Source organism: Neofelis nebulosa, chromosome 13 (assembly GCF_028018385.1).
Source record: "Neofelis nebulosa isolate mNeoNeb1 chromosome 13, mNeoNeb1.pri, whole genome shotgun sequence".
Lineage (NCBI taxonomy): Eukaryota > Metazoa > Chordata > Mammalia > Carnivora > Felidae > Neofelis > Neofelis nebulosa.
This window is the reverse complement of record NC_080794.1, coordinates 43,799,449-43,814,797: the sequence shown is the minus strand read 5'-3', so window position 1 is coordinate 43,814,797 and position 15,349 is coordinate 43,799,449. Positions and strand designations below refer to the sequence as shown.

Sequence of the window (15,349 nt, the reverse complement as noted above, 5' to 3'; positions counted from 1 at the left end):
ACTTCTCCGTGAAACCTTCCAGGGCACAGGGCTCTCCCATCTCTGAGAGGCTGCTGTTTTGCATTCTCCATCATTCCGTGAGCACATACAGGGAGCTGAACCAGTGGTACAGTTGGCAGGGCACTGGGTAACCAGCCAGTGGCTCTTCGGCCCACTGAGGGAAAGCCAGTTCAAACTCCTAGAAGGCACCTGCCCAGCTCTCAGATTAAACCCTTGAAGACCAAGGCCCATGTCGTCTGGGCAGCCTCTTGACAGCCATTTTCCTCCTTTGGAACCCCAAGGCCAGGCCGACCTGTCACCGAACCCTAACCCTGCCTGGATCTGGCAGTTCCCAAGTCGCCTCACTGGTCTTACTTCCCCAACTAGCGAGATGCAGCCCCTGGAGCACAGACATCCCTCATCTGGTGAACGCCAGGACGGGACATTCTCATGCCGGCAGCTCAGCTCAGCAACAGCCTGGCAAAGGCCTGGCCGGGGTCCAGATCCATGGCGCCCCGTGGCCTGAACGGTCATGGCCAAGCAGGTCTGAGGCAGGCCTCTAAGCGGGGCTGCAGGGCCCTGGCCCAATTGGAGGGGGACAGGCTGGAAGGACAGGACGTGTGAGGCAACAAGAGGCAGGATGAGTCTGGAGGAGCAGAGTGGGAACAGACGAAAAGAACGGTAAATGCGAGCTGGGTAGTTTAGGCTGCATTCAGCCCCACCTAGTGCACAGTGGCTGGCAGCCGCTCAGACGGACAAGACCTGTGGCTTTTTGCTGAGCCAGGGTGAGGGGAGGAAGGCGGCCAGAGGTGGGTTTTGTCTCTCTAGAGCAGTGCTTCTTAGGCACAGGTGATACCCTCGCCCCCAAGACTGTGTGAAGGTACTTTAGCACCGTGGGGGCAGGAGAGGGGGCAGTAGAAGAACCGAGTGGGCAGGGACCGAGATGTTAAATGCCCTGCAAAGTCCCGCACCATGAAAAAATGCCCCGGCCCAAATGCCAACAGGTACCACCCACCAGGAAACACGCACAGAAGGGGGGCTGTCCTGAGTCTGAGTGGTCACAGGTCGGGCCGAGGGTGCGGTGAGGCAGTGGTGACGGGCTGGCCGTCCTATAAAGTGCTTCTGGCAGAGGCAGGGAACATTGTGTTGGGGCCGTCCTGTCTGGGCAGGGTGCTGGACCTAAGGAGCTCCCCTGGGGCTCTGAGAATCAACAGTCTCCAATTCAATTTGTGGAGTGTGGCCAGTGCCTGCGTCCGTGGCAGCGCCTCAACGGCGTGAGCCAGGTCTCCTGCGGGGTGCTCTGGGCCGCGGGTGCCTCGGTCGGGCTGGGTCACGAACGGGAGCCTAGCTCTGACTGCAAATGCACCTCACCCCGAAACGCGCTCGTTGGCGGGACCCGCAGAGGAAAAGCAGACAGCGTGGCGGGTCTGTTGCTCGGCCGGCAGAGCACTGGGCGAGGGCGTGCCCAGCTCAGCAACGTACCTGCGGAACACTTAGCCACAGGACTTGCTGGGCCTGAGCCCACGCTCCTTGCAGGGTGGACCGGCCAGTTCCTCAGTGCCTGATGGCCTCTGCCACGCCGTTCCCACCTGTGTCCCTGGGCCTCTGGTGGCCCCACCCCTGCGCTAACAGCCCAGCCTCACTCGGCTCCTGCGTGGTCGGCCTGGGCTCGCTCTGTCCCCATCCATCTGCCGGTGGGACCATCAGCTCTGTGACGTTCTCGAGCCCCTTCTGGGCCCCGGGTGTCTCCGGGTTTGCCCAACATCTCGCTCAGGAAAAGGGGGAAGACCCTGGGCTCAGGATGGTTACCTTTCAGCCCAGAGTCTAGAACCTCAAGAAGAGACGGCCCTCCACTGAAGGGACAAAGCAGTCAGGCTGGGTAAGACCAGCGCTTACAGCCTCCGTTGTCACGCTGGAGAAACGGCGCTCACCCACACGGATTTAAAGAACAGCGGCATTTGAGAAAACAGGGAATATCCTCACGGCTGCTCAGAGGCCCCCACCCCAGTCCTGCCACCTGAGGGGCTCTTCCAAGGGCACATCGGGGCCTGAGGGCTGGCTGCCCAGCGCCCACCCCTGGAGGCACGTGCCCACTCACCTGTGCGACAGAGTGGGTTTCATGGAGCTCATGGAGTTGAGGGGAGGCTGCATGGGGAGTTTCCCGGGGGCGTCGCTCTGGCGGCTCTTCTGATGTCGGAGAAGCAGCAGGCGGCCGAGCTCCTCGCACCAGGAGGACAGCAGGGCTACGAGGAAGGACAGGATGGTCAGCGGGCCCCGCGGCCACCTCCTCCTGCCACGCCCACACCCCCGTCGCGGGCCCACACTGGGTGCTCCCACCTTCGTGTGACACTGGGAGAGCCACTAAGCCTCCTCACCTGTACAGCGGGACTAACACCCCGAAGAAAGAGCTAAAAGGCTCCTGATGCTGGAGGAGGGCAGCAAAGGGGGGCGCATTTCAACGGCTACCTCTTTGAGAAGGACAAGCCCAGAGGCGGCAAAGAGGAGAGACCGGACATGACGGAGGAGACGTCAGGGGTCACACCCCCGAAGCAAGGGAGGGAGCCACGCACAGACCCTGTGTGGGGCGAGCTTAGGAAGGGCCTGCCGGCCCACCCCCAGACTTCTCAGCGAAGCCTCTGGACAAGCAGCCCGACATGGCTTCTCCCCCTCCCCAGAGGTAGGGCAGGCGGGGAAAACTTCACAAGGAATCCAGAGCCTTCCTGGAGCCTAGTGAGGATCCCAGCAGTGCCTGCAGGGTCCTCCCCGGAAGAACTCCCCGCAGAAGTGCCCATCCTTCCAGTCAGCCCAGAGGCTGACCCCTGTGTGCTGGGCACCCACGCTTTGGAGAACGAAGGATTTCCAGGGCAGAGGGCGGCCCACGGGTGGGGGATAAGCTAGAGCGTGTGAGGGGGCAGCAAGGGCAGAAGCACAGGAGGACCCTCCACGCCCAGGCTTAGAGACATTAAACACCGAGAGAAAAGCAGCTGAAGTTAACGGGGTGCTGGGGAATCATCTTCCACCGGCCTGAGGTAACCACCAGGGGCCAAAAGCAGCTTAGGCTCAGTCTGTCTGGCCAGGCCTTCCAAAGAGCATGAGGGAGTCCGGAAGGCCGGGCTGTCACCACCTTGCCGTGTGAACCCACGGAGCTCGGAGACCCTCTCTGGGCCTCCATTTGCTTGCAGAGGAAGAGGGATAACGACTCCTGCCCTGCCTTCCTCCCAGGGCTGTGGTGAGGGGTAGACGGGAAAACTGCTGAGACGATTGCGTGGGAGCAAAAAGGGGCGACCGCACCTTGGCCCCCTCCTGCCATGAGTACTTCAGCCGGACTGGTCTGTCTGATGGCTACGGAAGTAGCCCCGCCAGGCAGCCGGGGGCCTTTGGAACCAGGACGGCTCAGCTCAGCCACTTGGCTGGGTGCAGAGCCTGCTCCCTCATTTCCAGGCTCTCCCATCTAGATGCTGTACCACATGCTTCCGCGCCCTTCTGTTCAAACCTGCCCTGCATGATCCAGGATGCCAGCTGTTATCCCCATTCTACAGATGAGCAGACTGAGCTCAGGCAGGTGAAGTCCCTCGCTCACAGTAACCACGCCTAGACGGGCAGAGGCACAGATGGTGTGTTCCCTGCCCCACACCCCAGTGGGGAAGCCGAAGCCTGAACCAAAATGTGGGGGAGCGGATGAAACCCTTCAGGAGGCAGACACCAAGTGGCTGTGGTCTCCAGCCCCGCCAGTTCAGTGAGGAACCCCTCAGGCCACGTGCAAATCATGCCCGTTGCCACGTTCAGCTGGCACTGGGGGAAAAAAAAAAACAAAACCTTGAGGCACAAAGCCCTGCCTGGAGGGGTTGCACAGGGCTGTCGCTTCAAACTGCCCAGACCCCGGGGAGAGTGCCCCATTAGCCCGAAAACCCGAAAGGCAGGGCCAGGGACCCCCTGAAGTCATGTCACACTCTGCCCCTTCTCATGGCCCGGGTAAGCTTGATCAGTAGTGGGGGGCTAGGGGTTCTTTCCCGCTCCTCCCCAGGCGGGCAGGGGCCAGGGGCCAGCCACTAGGACCAGCCGGAGAACCCTGCCCATGCCGTCCTGCTGAGGCTGCCCGGGAGCAAGGTCCACCGGTTACCAGGGACCTGCTGGGGGCTCAAGGACAAGAGAAGGGCAGCGGTTCTTGCAGGGAACGGGGCGGGGTGGTGACGGGCCCTCCCGGCTTGCTGGGTTTGTCTGCTCTGCTGGTGCAGGGCCCGAAGACATCCGGTCAAGGAGGAAAGTGTGGGCTGAAAAGCAGCCTGTGCCCTCGGCCAGGAGAGCACCTGCTTCTGCCTCCAGGAGGGGCTGCTGGGGGAGGGGGGCGCAGCTAGGTCTTAAGAGATATGTCCTGGCCCTCTTTGTGAGGCTCATCTTGCCACCACCTGCACAGGGAGGCCCCTACCCTGGCGTGTGTCTGCCCAGAACCAGGGCAAAGCGCCCCTAAAGCGGCATTCAGCACACATCTGCCGCAGCTGGAGGGGGAGGCAGCCTATTCAGAGAGGTTGGAACAAACAGAAATGAATTTCCAGATTGCTCCATTCTTCTCCTAAGCCCCTAGTTACTGCTTCTTGTGTGTGTGTGTGTGGTGGGGGGGAGGGGGCGGGCACTGGGCATCTGGAAACTCATTTGCACGCCAAGCACGAGGCCTGCCGGATCGCAGCGACGGAGGGACTGCTCGGCTGCCAGCACAAAGGATGGCCACAGATGGTGCTGCCCGCTGCCCGTGGCCGCGCCTCCCAGCCCTCACCCTTCCCGGGGGGCACCACGCCACGCAGGAGCTCTCCTGCAATGTCACGGGCCACCCCCCTGCTTGCTCAAGGACAGCCCTTGTCTTGTGGAGTGGTTTTCCGTTACGGGAATAAAAGGGAGCCGGTGGCATAGCAGAGCCTGGCTGTGAAGAGTCTGGAACGCTGTGAGCAGATGTGACATGTGCATTAGGCAGTCACGGTATCACACAGATGCCAGGACAGCCACGTTCCTACAATCAGGAGGCAAAGGGCAGGGAGCGAGGAAGGCAGCACCCTTCACCCCCTCGGCCTGAGCAGCCGGTGAGCACAGAGGCCACACTGGCAGACACATGGTGGCGGCTGCACGGGCACAGTGTGTGCTCTCTCATGGTGCAAGCCAACGCAAGCTGTTCTGGGGCAAATGCCGGTTCATGACGACGTGTGGGAATGTGCAGCCAAAGAGGGAGTCTGGGCACCGTCAGAGACCCTGGAGGACTGACGGACAGAGGCAGGTAGGGGATCACACAGGGACAGAGAGCCCAGCAGGGTGGGGTGTGTCTGGATGTGCACTGCCTGTGTGCGTGCATCTGGGCCGAGCTGAGTGCGTGTGCTCTGACGGGCCAGCCCCGCCTGCACGTCTCTCTGGCCCTGTGTCTCTCCTCTGGGCACTCTCTGTGGTGGGAAAGGAAAAGGGACCACTGAGCACAGGCTCTGGGACTCGGGAGGGATGCCAGGCATGAAGAGTCCCCGCATGGGGTGGGAGGGACCGGAAGGTGTGGTGCAGAGTGCATGAGGGTGCCCGCAATGGGAAGAGTTTCGGGAGGGGATACCAGCCTTCCACATCTCAGGGGCCCCTCCTACCGTGTAGACAGCCACCGCGGCCAGCCTTCTGGCCGGTCCTGGGAGGACCACTCACCCGGACAGTCTGGGTTCCACCCCTTAGAGCTACATGACCTTGGGCAAATCATACGAGCTCTCTGGGCCTCAGTTTCCTTACCTGTTAAGTAGGCATTGATGGCAATGCTCACTCCTTGGAGGGCTGTTGTGACATGTAAATGACACTAACCCCTACAAAGTGCTGAAAACAGTGTCTGGTGTAATAAGCATGGAGGCCCAGAAGGCACCGTGTGTGGTCTCTGGAGAGCAGGTGAGGGTCTGCAGATGCTCCCTGTTCCCACTGGCAGGAAAGCACCTTGCGAATGGGAGGAGGCCATCCCAGCCCCCTCCAGGAGGTGTCAAGGCAGCCCCAATGGGCACCAGTGCCCCCGCTGCCCCAAGAGAGGGCAGGGACAATGGTAGGCAGGCCACGGGAAGTGGGGGGCTAGGTGCCCTGGCCCTGTAGTCCCACAGGTGACAGTACTTGGCTCATGTCCTGCCACCGTGAGATTTCACACAGGCTGCTTCGTGGCTCGGAGACCCAGTTTCCCGATCTGGGAAATGGGCTTAACGGGGGCTGCCTGCCTCAGAGAATGGATGTGAGCTATGATTAGTGTTGCCAACCAACTATAAGGCTGTCCGAGCAGAAGCCAGAAAGGGAGGGAGGGTGGGCAAGGGAACAAAGGAACCCTGTAACCCACAGTAGTCCCAGAAGAGCAGCCCCTGCATCCCACACCCACCACATAGCCCTGGGGGAGCTGGTGAGGCACTGACTTTGGAACCAGTCCACGAAACCTGATCCCGGCTCAGTCTCTACCACCCACGTGACACCTTGAGCAAGTTGCCTAATCTTCCTGTGCCTCAGTTTTCCCATCTCTAAAATGGGGTGGTGGTATTCTACTGCCCACCTCATAGGGTAGTTGTAAGGATGAGCTGAGTTACCATCAGGCCCTAGTAGGTACTATCCACGTGTTTGCGACGATGACAATGGGCATCACTGACCCATTGGTAGATGAGTGACCAACAGGATGGGGGCCTCGGTGTCTCCGGCCACTTGGGGCCATACAACAGAGTCAAATGAACCGAAGAGGAATGCGGTTCCAGAGGTGCACAGGGGCTGGGGTGGCTGCAGGGCATCTGTAAGTCCCAGGCCCTGGAGCAGATGATGCCTAGCTGGCTGCAGGCTCTGTGGAGTGGCCCCTTCCTCCTGCCTCCCTCCTGAGCCGCTGAGGTGGGTGCCAAGGGGCAAAGTGAGGACCATATCATGTGCCCTGCTTCGCCGGAGACACAGGATGCAAAAATCAAGTCCTCCCTTAGAGGCGGCTCTGCCTTTGCTTCAGCCACTGGAAAGGTGCCTTTAGCCCTGAAAGGGAGGAATTTGGGCTTCCCTGGGATCCACCACGGGACCCCTAGCCCAACAGCAGCCATCTGAGGGGTTCCTTGGGGTCCAGAGCAACCCAACACCCAGACTCGGACACCTCACCTGGCCCTATCTTAGGCCCTAGTCTTCAGCAGCCAAGTTCCTGATGGCCACACCACAGGGGAAGCAGCAGCCCTGAGGGTCAGTGGATAGGAGAGGGGACTCCAGCCAGGGGATGACGTGACAGCTGAGTTCTCGGTCCCACTGCCTGCACTCGACTCTCTGCAACTTACCCAGGGAGCCACAGGGACACCAGATTCCCACTCCAGACCTGCCATGGACCTAAACTAGGGCCATCTGCCACAGCATGTGTCTTACAGTCGATGTCATATTGTGCTGTGATTAGTGGTAGGACTTCCTTCCTAGTGGGACATAAATATTGGTGTGCATGACAATGGGAGGCACCTTCTATTACTGGGACGCAGTAGATGTGTCTAGGGACCCCTGTGCCAGAAGATGCTATGGCTAAAGCAGCATGCACTCTTCTGAAAGAGAAATGGAAATGAACTCCAGGTCTGAGCATCAGGAGGACACAGGATGCACATCTAGGAGGGTAGGGTGGTAAAATGGCCGACATTTGCGCCCCAAGATCTTCCTGGCTATGCCCCCTGCAGCCACCACAGGATGCTTGAGGGACAAGCAAAAGGAAACCAGATACAAAAGTGAAGGCAGGTCGGGAGTGGCGCCCAGGGCATGTTAGTCCTGGCTTGTCTCAGATGTGTCCTCCTTGGGGGCAGTGACAGGATCTGCATGTCTCTGTACCTGCAGAGGGACACGCAGGAGGGGCTGGCCAGATGGACTAGTGGGATGGGCTGGTCTCACCAGAGAGATGGCGGGATGGGGGTGGGAAGAGGCTGCGTGGCAGGATTTGGGAATTGCCTGGGTTCCAGGTGTGGGGAGGGGGGTGTGGGTGAAGCTGCATTCTCCAGACAAGCCCAGCAGCCAGCAGACAATGAGCCGGTGCGTGTGGAGGAGAGGCAGAGGCTGGGGTCGGGGAGTTAGAGCATCAAAGGGGTGATCGAGCTCACCCGGGCACAGGAGAAGGGCTGCCTGCCCCTTGCCAGGCTGCACTCCAGCTTGAAAAGCAGCCAGGCACCAGAGGCAGCCAAGTGGCCACAGGAAACAAGGCATTTGTTCTTTATGGAGGCGAGCAGGGGACGTTCAGACAGTGAGAGGCCTGGGCTGCTCATTCTGGGGAAGGTCTGCAGACTGGGAAGGGATGGGAGCAGCCATGGGTGGGGAGGGGGGCGTCAGGGGGAAGGTATAGAGACCTGGATGTAAGGGCCAAGCCAGACAATTATCAAATGCACTGCAGCTTGGGGAAGCTACATGCAAAATGAAACAAAGGCATATTAAGTATCAAAGAGCATCTTAGCGACTAAAAGGCTGCTGGAGAACAGAGGAACTCTGGGTGTATATGAGTGAGAGTGTGTGTGTGTGTGTGTGTGTGTGTGTGTGTGTGTTTGAGAGAGAGAGAGGAACAGAGAGAGAGAGAGACAGAAGGGGGGAGGGAGGAGGAAAGGGAAGAAGGGAGAAAGGAGGGGCTTCTGAGACCCAGGCTTGGGGCAGGACTCAGAGGTGCCCAGGAGGCTGTGGCCACCCCCTGGGGAAGGGGGTGAGGAAGATTCTTGCAGGGCGAGGCACAAAGATCCCTTGGGAGCATGCCAGTGGAGTTCACTGCTCAACGAGGAATATTAAGGACCCACACTCTCAAATGTTTCCGTGCCATCAGCTCACTGCCATCAGGACCGGGCCATCGGGACCCTCTGAAGTGGCAGCAGGAGCGGGAAAGTCTGGCCTGGGCAGCTGGAGGGCCCTGCCTGGTGAGTTGGGAGCAAGTACGGGCCTCCACGCTGGGCTCCTCCCAGCTCCCCACCCCGCATCTGAGGTCGTGTTCCCCGATCCACCCAAATTCCCCGGGAGCACCTCAAGCCACCTCAGGGAGACATCCCCGCCTCTGCCCCCCACAGAGACCAGTGCAGCCTGATCATCTCTGCAGTGTGTCCCCTTTGCTTCTTGCCTCTTGCAATCACCTTCTGCAGGCCTTGTCCCTTCGCCCCTGAATTACGACAAGCCCGGCCCATCATTTATCTCCGTCTCCAAACCTGCCTCCTGCCAACCCACACTATGCAAGGCGGCCAGAGGAATTTTTCCACAAATGTATTCTGATCACCTCTCTCCAGTCTGTGTCCCCGGAGGCTGTACGCTGCTTGGTAGGGATGGGAGATGTTCAATGGATGCGGAAATGAGTCAGAGAGAGCCGGGCTATCCGGGGGAAGGTGCGCTTTTGTGTTGTCACAGCAACCCACGGGCCATGATGGGAGCCAAGGGGTTCGCTTCTGCAACCCTGACACCCAGCACGGCCCTTGGCACAGGCCATGCACCAACACAACCGATGCACTGAAGAGAATCGCAGCTGATAACCCAATACAGGCAAGGCGGGAGGGACGGACAGACTGCACTTGCTGCATCCAGACAATCGGGGTCAACCTGTGACCGGTGCCCTGTGGCTTTTAAACCTGTCAGCAGCTCCCCATTCCCCAGGGGCTGGGACCTGGCCTCAGGAACATCAGCCCCGAAAGGAATCCTATCCGGACGAGTCTAGAGATTGGCGCTGTCATCAAATAACACCTGTAACTGAGTCAACTGAGACCTGTTTTGTGACACGCACACCCACTGGCAGGCCACGCCAAAATGGAGTAGGAAAGGTAAGCAGATTACAGAAACCACCTCAGTTCCTATACCTTGGGAGGCTGGCTGCCGCCCTGGGTTCTCTCTGCTCTTGGGTTGACACTGCTGTTCATGTGGACAGTGGCTGTCTCACAGGGGATCCCAGAGCACCTCACCCAGGGCTCCCTGGCCATGCTCTTTCCCCCTCCAGCCTCCAGACCCAGGCCACGCCTTCCCAGCTTCTGACCTTCCTTTCATCCCCCACCCATGGGGCCTTGGGACCACTGCCCAGGGAAGCTTGGGAGTAAGAGACCACGGGGACTTCTGCCTGTGTCCGGAGACCAGGATCCCACTCTCCAGAGCCGAGCAGGGAAAAGGAGTAGTGAGGGGCCAGGAGGGGAGGAGGTCAGGCGGGGACTGGTCTCTCCCTGTCATCTATAAAGTGGGAAGACAAGAAGAGGAACCTCTGTTCACAGGCCTGGTGTGAGGAGTCCCAGGATGAAGGAAGGGCCCGAGCTCTAAACCACACGTAAGAAATGGCAAGTCTTGTGCCAGAGTCTTTGCTGTAAAACGCTGCCTACCTCCTGCCTCCAGAAGGCAGAGTGGTGGAGAACACACGCTGGAGCCAGTCAGCTCGGGTTCAAATCCCAGCTCAGCCACTTGGCACCTGTGTGACCTGGGGTGAGTTACTTAACCTCTCTGTGCTTTGGTCTTCCCTTTAGTAAAATGGGGATAGTAAATATTACCTACCCCCTAAGCTGTCGGGAGGATTAAACCAGCTAATGTACATCACATGTTAGTACAGTGCCTGGCATATACAAAGGACTATAGGCAAATGAACCGTTTGTGTTGTTACTGAGCACGTGGCTCCTTTAAGGATAGAGAGGCTGCCCTGTCTCCCCATCTACATGCTGTTGTTCAAATAAAACACAATTTCTTTCACTCATCTGTAAGAGCGTCACAAAAATGCTTATATACCACGGGCCCTAGCTTGTAGCACCTCTTTCATGCTGGGTGTTCCCTGGGCAGGCAGCGCTGTCCCCTAGTTCCCAGCTATGCCCGTTTTCCCTGCCAGACTCTCTGAAGCGGGCAAGACGATAGGCCCCCCACATACCTGAGCCCAGAAGCTGCTCACTTCCAGCCCTGCTGTCGGGCCATGCGGTGCAGGTGGCCAGTTTGGGCAGATTCCTTCCCCGAGAGTACCTGGGAGTGGGGACTGACTTTGCAGCCCCCCTCTCTAACCAGGCTGACAGAGCAGCTGACAAAGGGCCTCTCCTCTGGCCCCACACGAGGGGTGGTTAGCTGGGAGGCCCGGGCAGACCCTCGGCCCCTCCTCAGTCCACATGCCTCTGTGTATCTAGCAGGAGTGGGATGAGCGACAGGAGCCAAGGGCAGGATTCCTGCTCTGACCCATGACCCCCAAGCTGTCCGTGGAATTGTTCTTCTGCCTGTCCTCCTCTGTGGGCCCACTTTTGTCGGGTCCCCTGGAGATGGAAAAAGGGCCCCTCCCTGCCAGTTCTCCAAGGTCATCTCCTCTCAGAAAGCAGCACAGGATGCACATGACCACAGACAGGCAGAGCCGGGGTCAGTGGCTGCTTGGGCTCAGGAGACCCAGCGTCAGCCCTAATGTGGCCACTGACCCAGTGGGCCGGCCTGGGGTCTATGTGCATGCCTCTGAAATGGGGTGACGTTGCCCCAGCATGGACAGGGAGGGTCTGATGGGATCACGAGCGTGCAGAGACAGCCCTTTGCTCGTCTGCCCGGCGCCCCCTGCCTCACTGAGCCTCACAAACCCCCAGCGGGGGCGGCCAAGGATGAGGCGGTCCGTATTTTAGGAAGCAGAAACGGAGGCCCAAGAGCAGGTGATTCAAACACAATAGTGACCCGGGGGCTGGTCCACGATGGCTTCTCTTTCATCTCCCTGCGTCTGTGGTGTCACAGATCTGAGAACAGGCACGTCCCCAGGAGGCAGCTCTGTGCCTCCTGCCCACCTCTCATCCCGTGAGTTGGCGCCATCCCAGCTTCTTGTCCCACAGTCTGCACCAACTTCCTGTGTGACCTCTGGCAACTTCCTCCTGTCTCAGGGCCATATGTGAGAGGGGGGTAGGTGCTGTGCTCTCTGAGGTCTGTGGCCCCACGAATCAGCCCTGGTCTCATAAGGGGGTCACATCTCTCAGGGCTGAGGGCAGCCTCCACCCTTCTTAATCCTGCAGGTGCTGTGGGATTGTGGGATGAGCTACCTGTCCTCATGTCTGGCCTGGACGCTTCCCTCCCCGGGTTATAGAAGGAAAGGGCTCCAGAGATCTCACCTTGCCCAGGTACCCCATTTAATAAATGCTCAGGAGTCCAGAGCAGGGAGTGGGAGTGCTGAGGTCTGAGAGCAGGACCCGGGGGTAATGGGGGTTGGGGAGGGGGTAGGACTTCCCTCTGGTTACAGAAAACATCGTTCCTGGGGGGTTGTGGCCTGGACTTTGGCTGGCCCTGACAGCTGACCCCTGGACCATAAAACAAGAGGTACTTTCCTTGTGAGAAAATCTTACCCTCCTGCAAAAACAGCTGTATCATTGTACCACCACCACCGGCAGGAGCACGCTGTCCTCAGTTTCAACTGCTGGTTTTTCTAGATCAATCCCACACTCTGCTCCCTGCTCTGTCACCTGCCATCACTGTGGGGGTAGGGAAGTCAAGACAAGGAGGAATCATCTGCTGGCCCTCTGGCCGCCAGTGGCCCTGCCCCTCTCCTTGTCTGCCTGCCCTTTGTATCGGCGCACACACTCAGGCGCCACACGTGGGGAGGACGGACCAGGCTGGCGGTGTGGCTGGCCCCGGATGAGCACGGAGGCTCCTGGCCTGCCTTGCCCGGCCCTACCTGCATCGTTGTGCTCAGCATCCTGCCATCTCAGGTCCTTGCGTGGCCAGAGAGGGCCTCTGGGCTGTGTCCTTCCTCCCAGAAGGCTCTACACATGCTCCCACCCATCTCCCCTTGGGTTGTCTAGGTTGGCAGGAGCTAGGAGGCTCAAGGCATGTGAACTCACCCTGGGAACTGAACTCCAGGGGACCTCAGAGCCTGAGCTGTAGGGATGATTCCCAACCCAAACCGGTTTGGCTGTCCTTCATCCTGCTGGGCAGGTCCTCAGACCCCAGAGGAGATGTCAGACAGGTTGAGCCTGTCCGTGGGCTTTAGGAAAATCCCAGCCTGGAAAATTCCCTGCCTACTTCACTCCACCACCTAGAGCCTTCCAGGATAACTGGTTCAGTTGAAAAGACAACCGAAACAAGCTCAAGGGGCCATTTTCATCAGAAAGAGAATGCCCCCTTTTCCTTAGTGGTGCCCCTCGGTCCTGCCAGCCTGTGGGATGGGCCTGGGCAGAGGCCATGGGCCGAACTGCTGCTGTCGCTAAGACCAGCTGGCAGGGAGCCATCACTGTGTCCTGTGCCCCTGCGAGGGGCGTGTGAGCTGGCTGTGGACCCTCATAAGCTACCTGGTCGTGGAGTGGCCACAGCCCCCATCATAGAGATAAAGGGCAGGCACAGAGAAGCTGGGGAACCTGGCTCAGGGCACACCTGAGCATGTGACAGGCTAGGACCAAGGCAGGAGTTTCTCCTCTTACCCCAGGGACATCTGCTGCTAATAGGGTAAGGGTAGGGGTCTAGACCACCTCAGCTGAAAGTTATACAGCATTAATAGCAAAGCAGGCATGCTGGGGAGGGGATGACCCCAGACACCCCACAACAGACTGAAGCCAGGTGGCCTCTGTGCATCTGTCCCCCCCCATTCTGGGGGGGACATGGGTTCCAAAAGGACAGGTCCTTTGGCTACTCAAGGATTGACCAGAATATCCACTGGGAGGAGGGTCCTGAGAGTCAAGAAGTCTCCCTAGCTCCATTTTGCTCCAAGGTGCCACCCAAGCAAGATGGAGGAGAGCTCTCCCCATACTGTTGGCCCTGGCATGGCACGCCCACTGGGTCTGCAAGACCAGACCTGGGCCACATGGGCACACAGTGTGCCCCCAGGAGCCACGGAAGCTGTATGCCCCTCATTCCAGCAGGTGCCACCCGGAGAGCCGGTTTCTGTCCTGTATGTATAGTTTCTCCCGGGGCCTGAACACTCACTCTCAGGTAATGGGGGGGCGGGGGCAGTGACAGGAATCTGGTTCTTCCCTGGGTAGCTGACTTTGCTGAGGCTTCCTAGTTCACTACTTGGCAGTGGGTCTATGTCCTCCTTCCTCCCACCCCTAGCATAAGGAGAGGTCGGAGTGGAGCCAGGCCCTTCCCAGGCTCGACCAGAAGCCAAGTCTAACCATCATGCTTGTTCATCTTCAAGGAAGGCAAGGGGACTGTGAGTCTGGGGGGTGGGGGTGAGAGGCCTGGCTGTGCACTCCCATCATTAGCTCTGGCCCCGGTGGCCAAACCCAGGCTCTTGGCCCTCATGGGAGCTGGAGCCGACAGCAAACCCCAAGATCCTCAAATGGAGGTTCCCTTTCACCTAGCCTAGGCTCACGAAGCCAGAGTAGACCGTCCTGGGGTCTCGAGACCAGGCCTTGAGAAAGGTGCTGATCCCAGGGCGCCTTTGTTTCTATAAAGGAACCACCTGGAAAGCATCCCGGCCCCAGAGTGACTGAAGGTGTGTGTGCCACGGGGACAAGGACAAGAGAGAGACTTGGGGCGGGTGGCACTTGGCCTGGTGATCCAGGTACTTGACTACTGAGAACTGACTTTAGGTCACTCACTGCTCTTTGAGAAAGAGCAAGTTGAGAAAAGACCCGCTGGCCAGAGCCCCAGCTCTTTTGCCTCCAAGTATCTGGACCACCCCCAATCCTTCTCCGCCTCCCCTGGCTCAGGGACCTCCTTAACCGGCAACAGTCTCAGGTTCACAGTACAAGAGAGGCAGACGATGCTTCCTTCCTCCCCAGCCTGGGCTCGCGAAGGGAAGACTAAACGATACAAAGGCTTGGGCGGCCCAAGTGGCTTGAGGGTGGGGACAGAATTCCTGCTCTGGTGCCAGGCACTCTGCAAATCAGACCCGTGTTTTAGCTCGGGGGCAGGTGACCTGGCCCCACGCTGTGGGAGAGGACAGCCTTCCAGTGCGTTCTCTACCCAAAACCGTGTTGCAGGGTTCTTTTCTCTTATCCACGCGCCCAGCAAGAGCAGCCCACCGCCCGCACATTTCATGTTTCTGCCTTGGCTTTCTAGTGGATCGCTTCTTTCCTGAGAAGCCCTGAGTGTGGATATTTGACGGGACCCCGGTAGCCACCCGTGGCTGGCTGTTGCCACGTCTCCAGGTGCCTAGCCGGGGGTTGGCAGTGGGTAACCTGGCTGCCTGAAACACCAGAACGGTCCCACTGTGCTTCCCTAAACTTCCCGGTTTAGTTCCGGGGCTTCCGGACTAGCAGTTTAGCACTGCTTCCCGGTGCAGTTTGGCGACTATCTCATATTGTCGACTTGTTTTAGTTATGGATAGGTGGACACCACTCGAAGAAAAGATGACTTAGAGACTGAATTTATAGAACACGGGGGAGGGGCGGTGGGCAGGAAATGGGAGAGGAGTTTTCTCTTTGCAGAAGCTCCTTTATGAGATGAAATGATTCTCTGCGAGGTTTCTTTAAATATCCAGCTGCCTTGTTGCAATGAAAATAATCATTTATAAGAATTC

At 58.9% G+C, this 15,349-nt stretch overlaps 1 protein-coding gene across 6 annotated transcripts in view; it reads right to left on the bottom strand.

The window, feature by feature from the left end:
• Positions 1-15,349, bottom strand: part of ZMIZ1 (zinc finger MIZ-type containing 1) — a 233,843-nt gene that overhangs the window by 33,320 nt on the left and 185,174 nt on the right. For all 6 annotated transcript variants that reach the window (XM_058696816.1, XM_058696812.1, XM_058696813.1 and 3 more), the window contains one exon: positions 2,078-2,222. In XM_058696816.1, the coding sequence (XP_058552799.1) occupies positions 2,078-2,222 (145 nt within the window). The remainder of the gene's footprint in view (positions 1-2,077; positions 2,223-15,349) is intronic.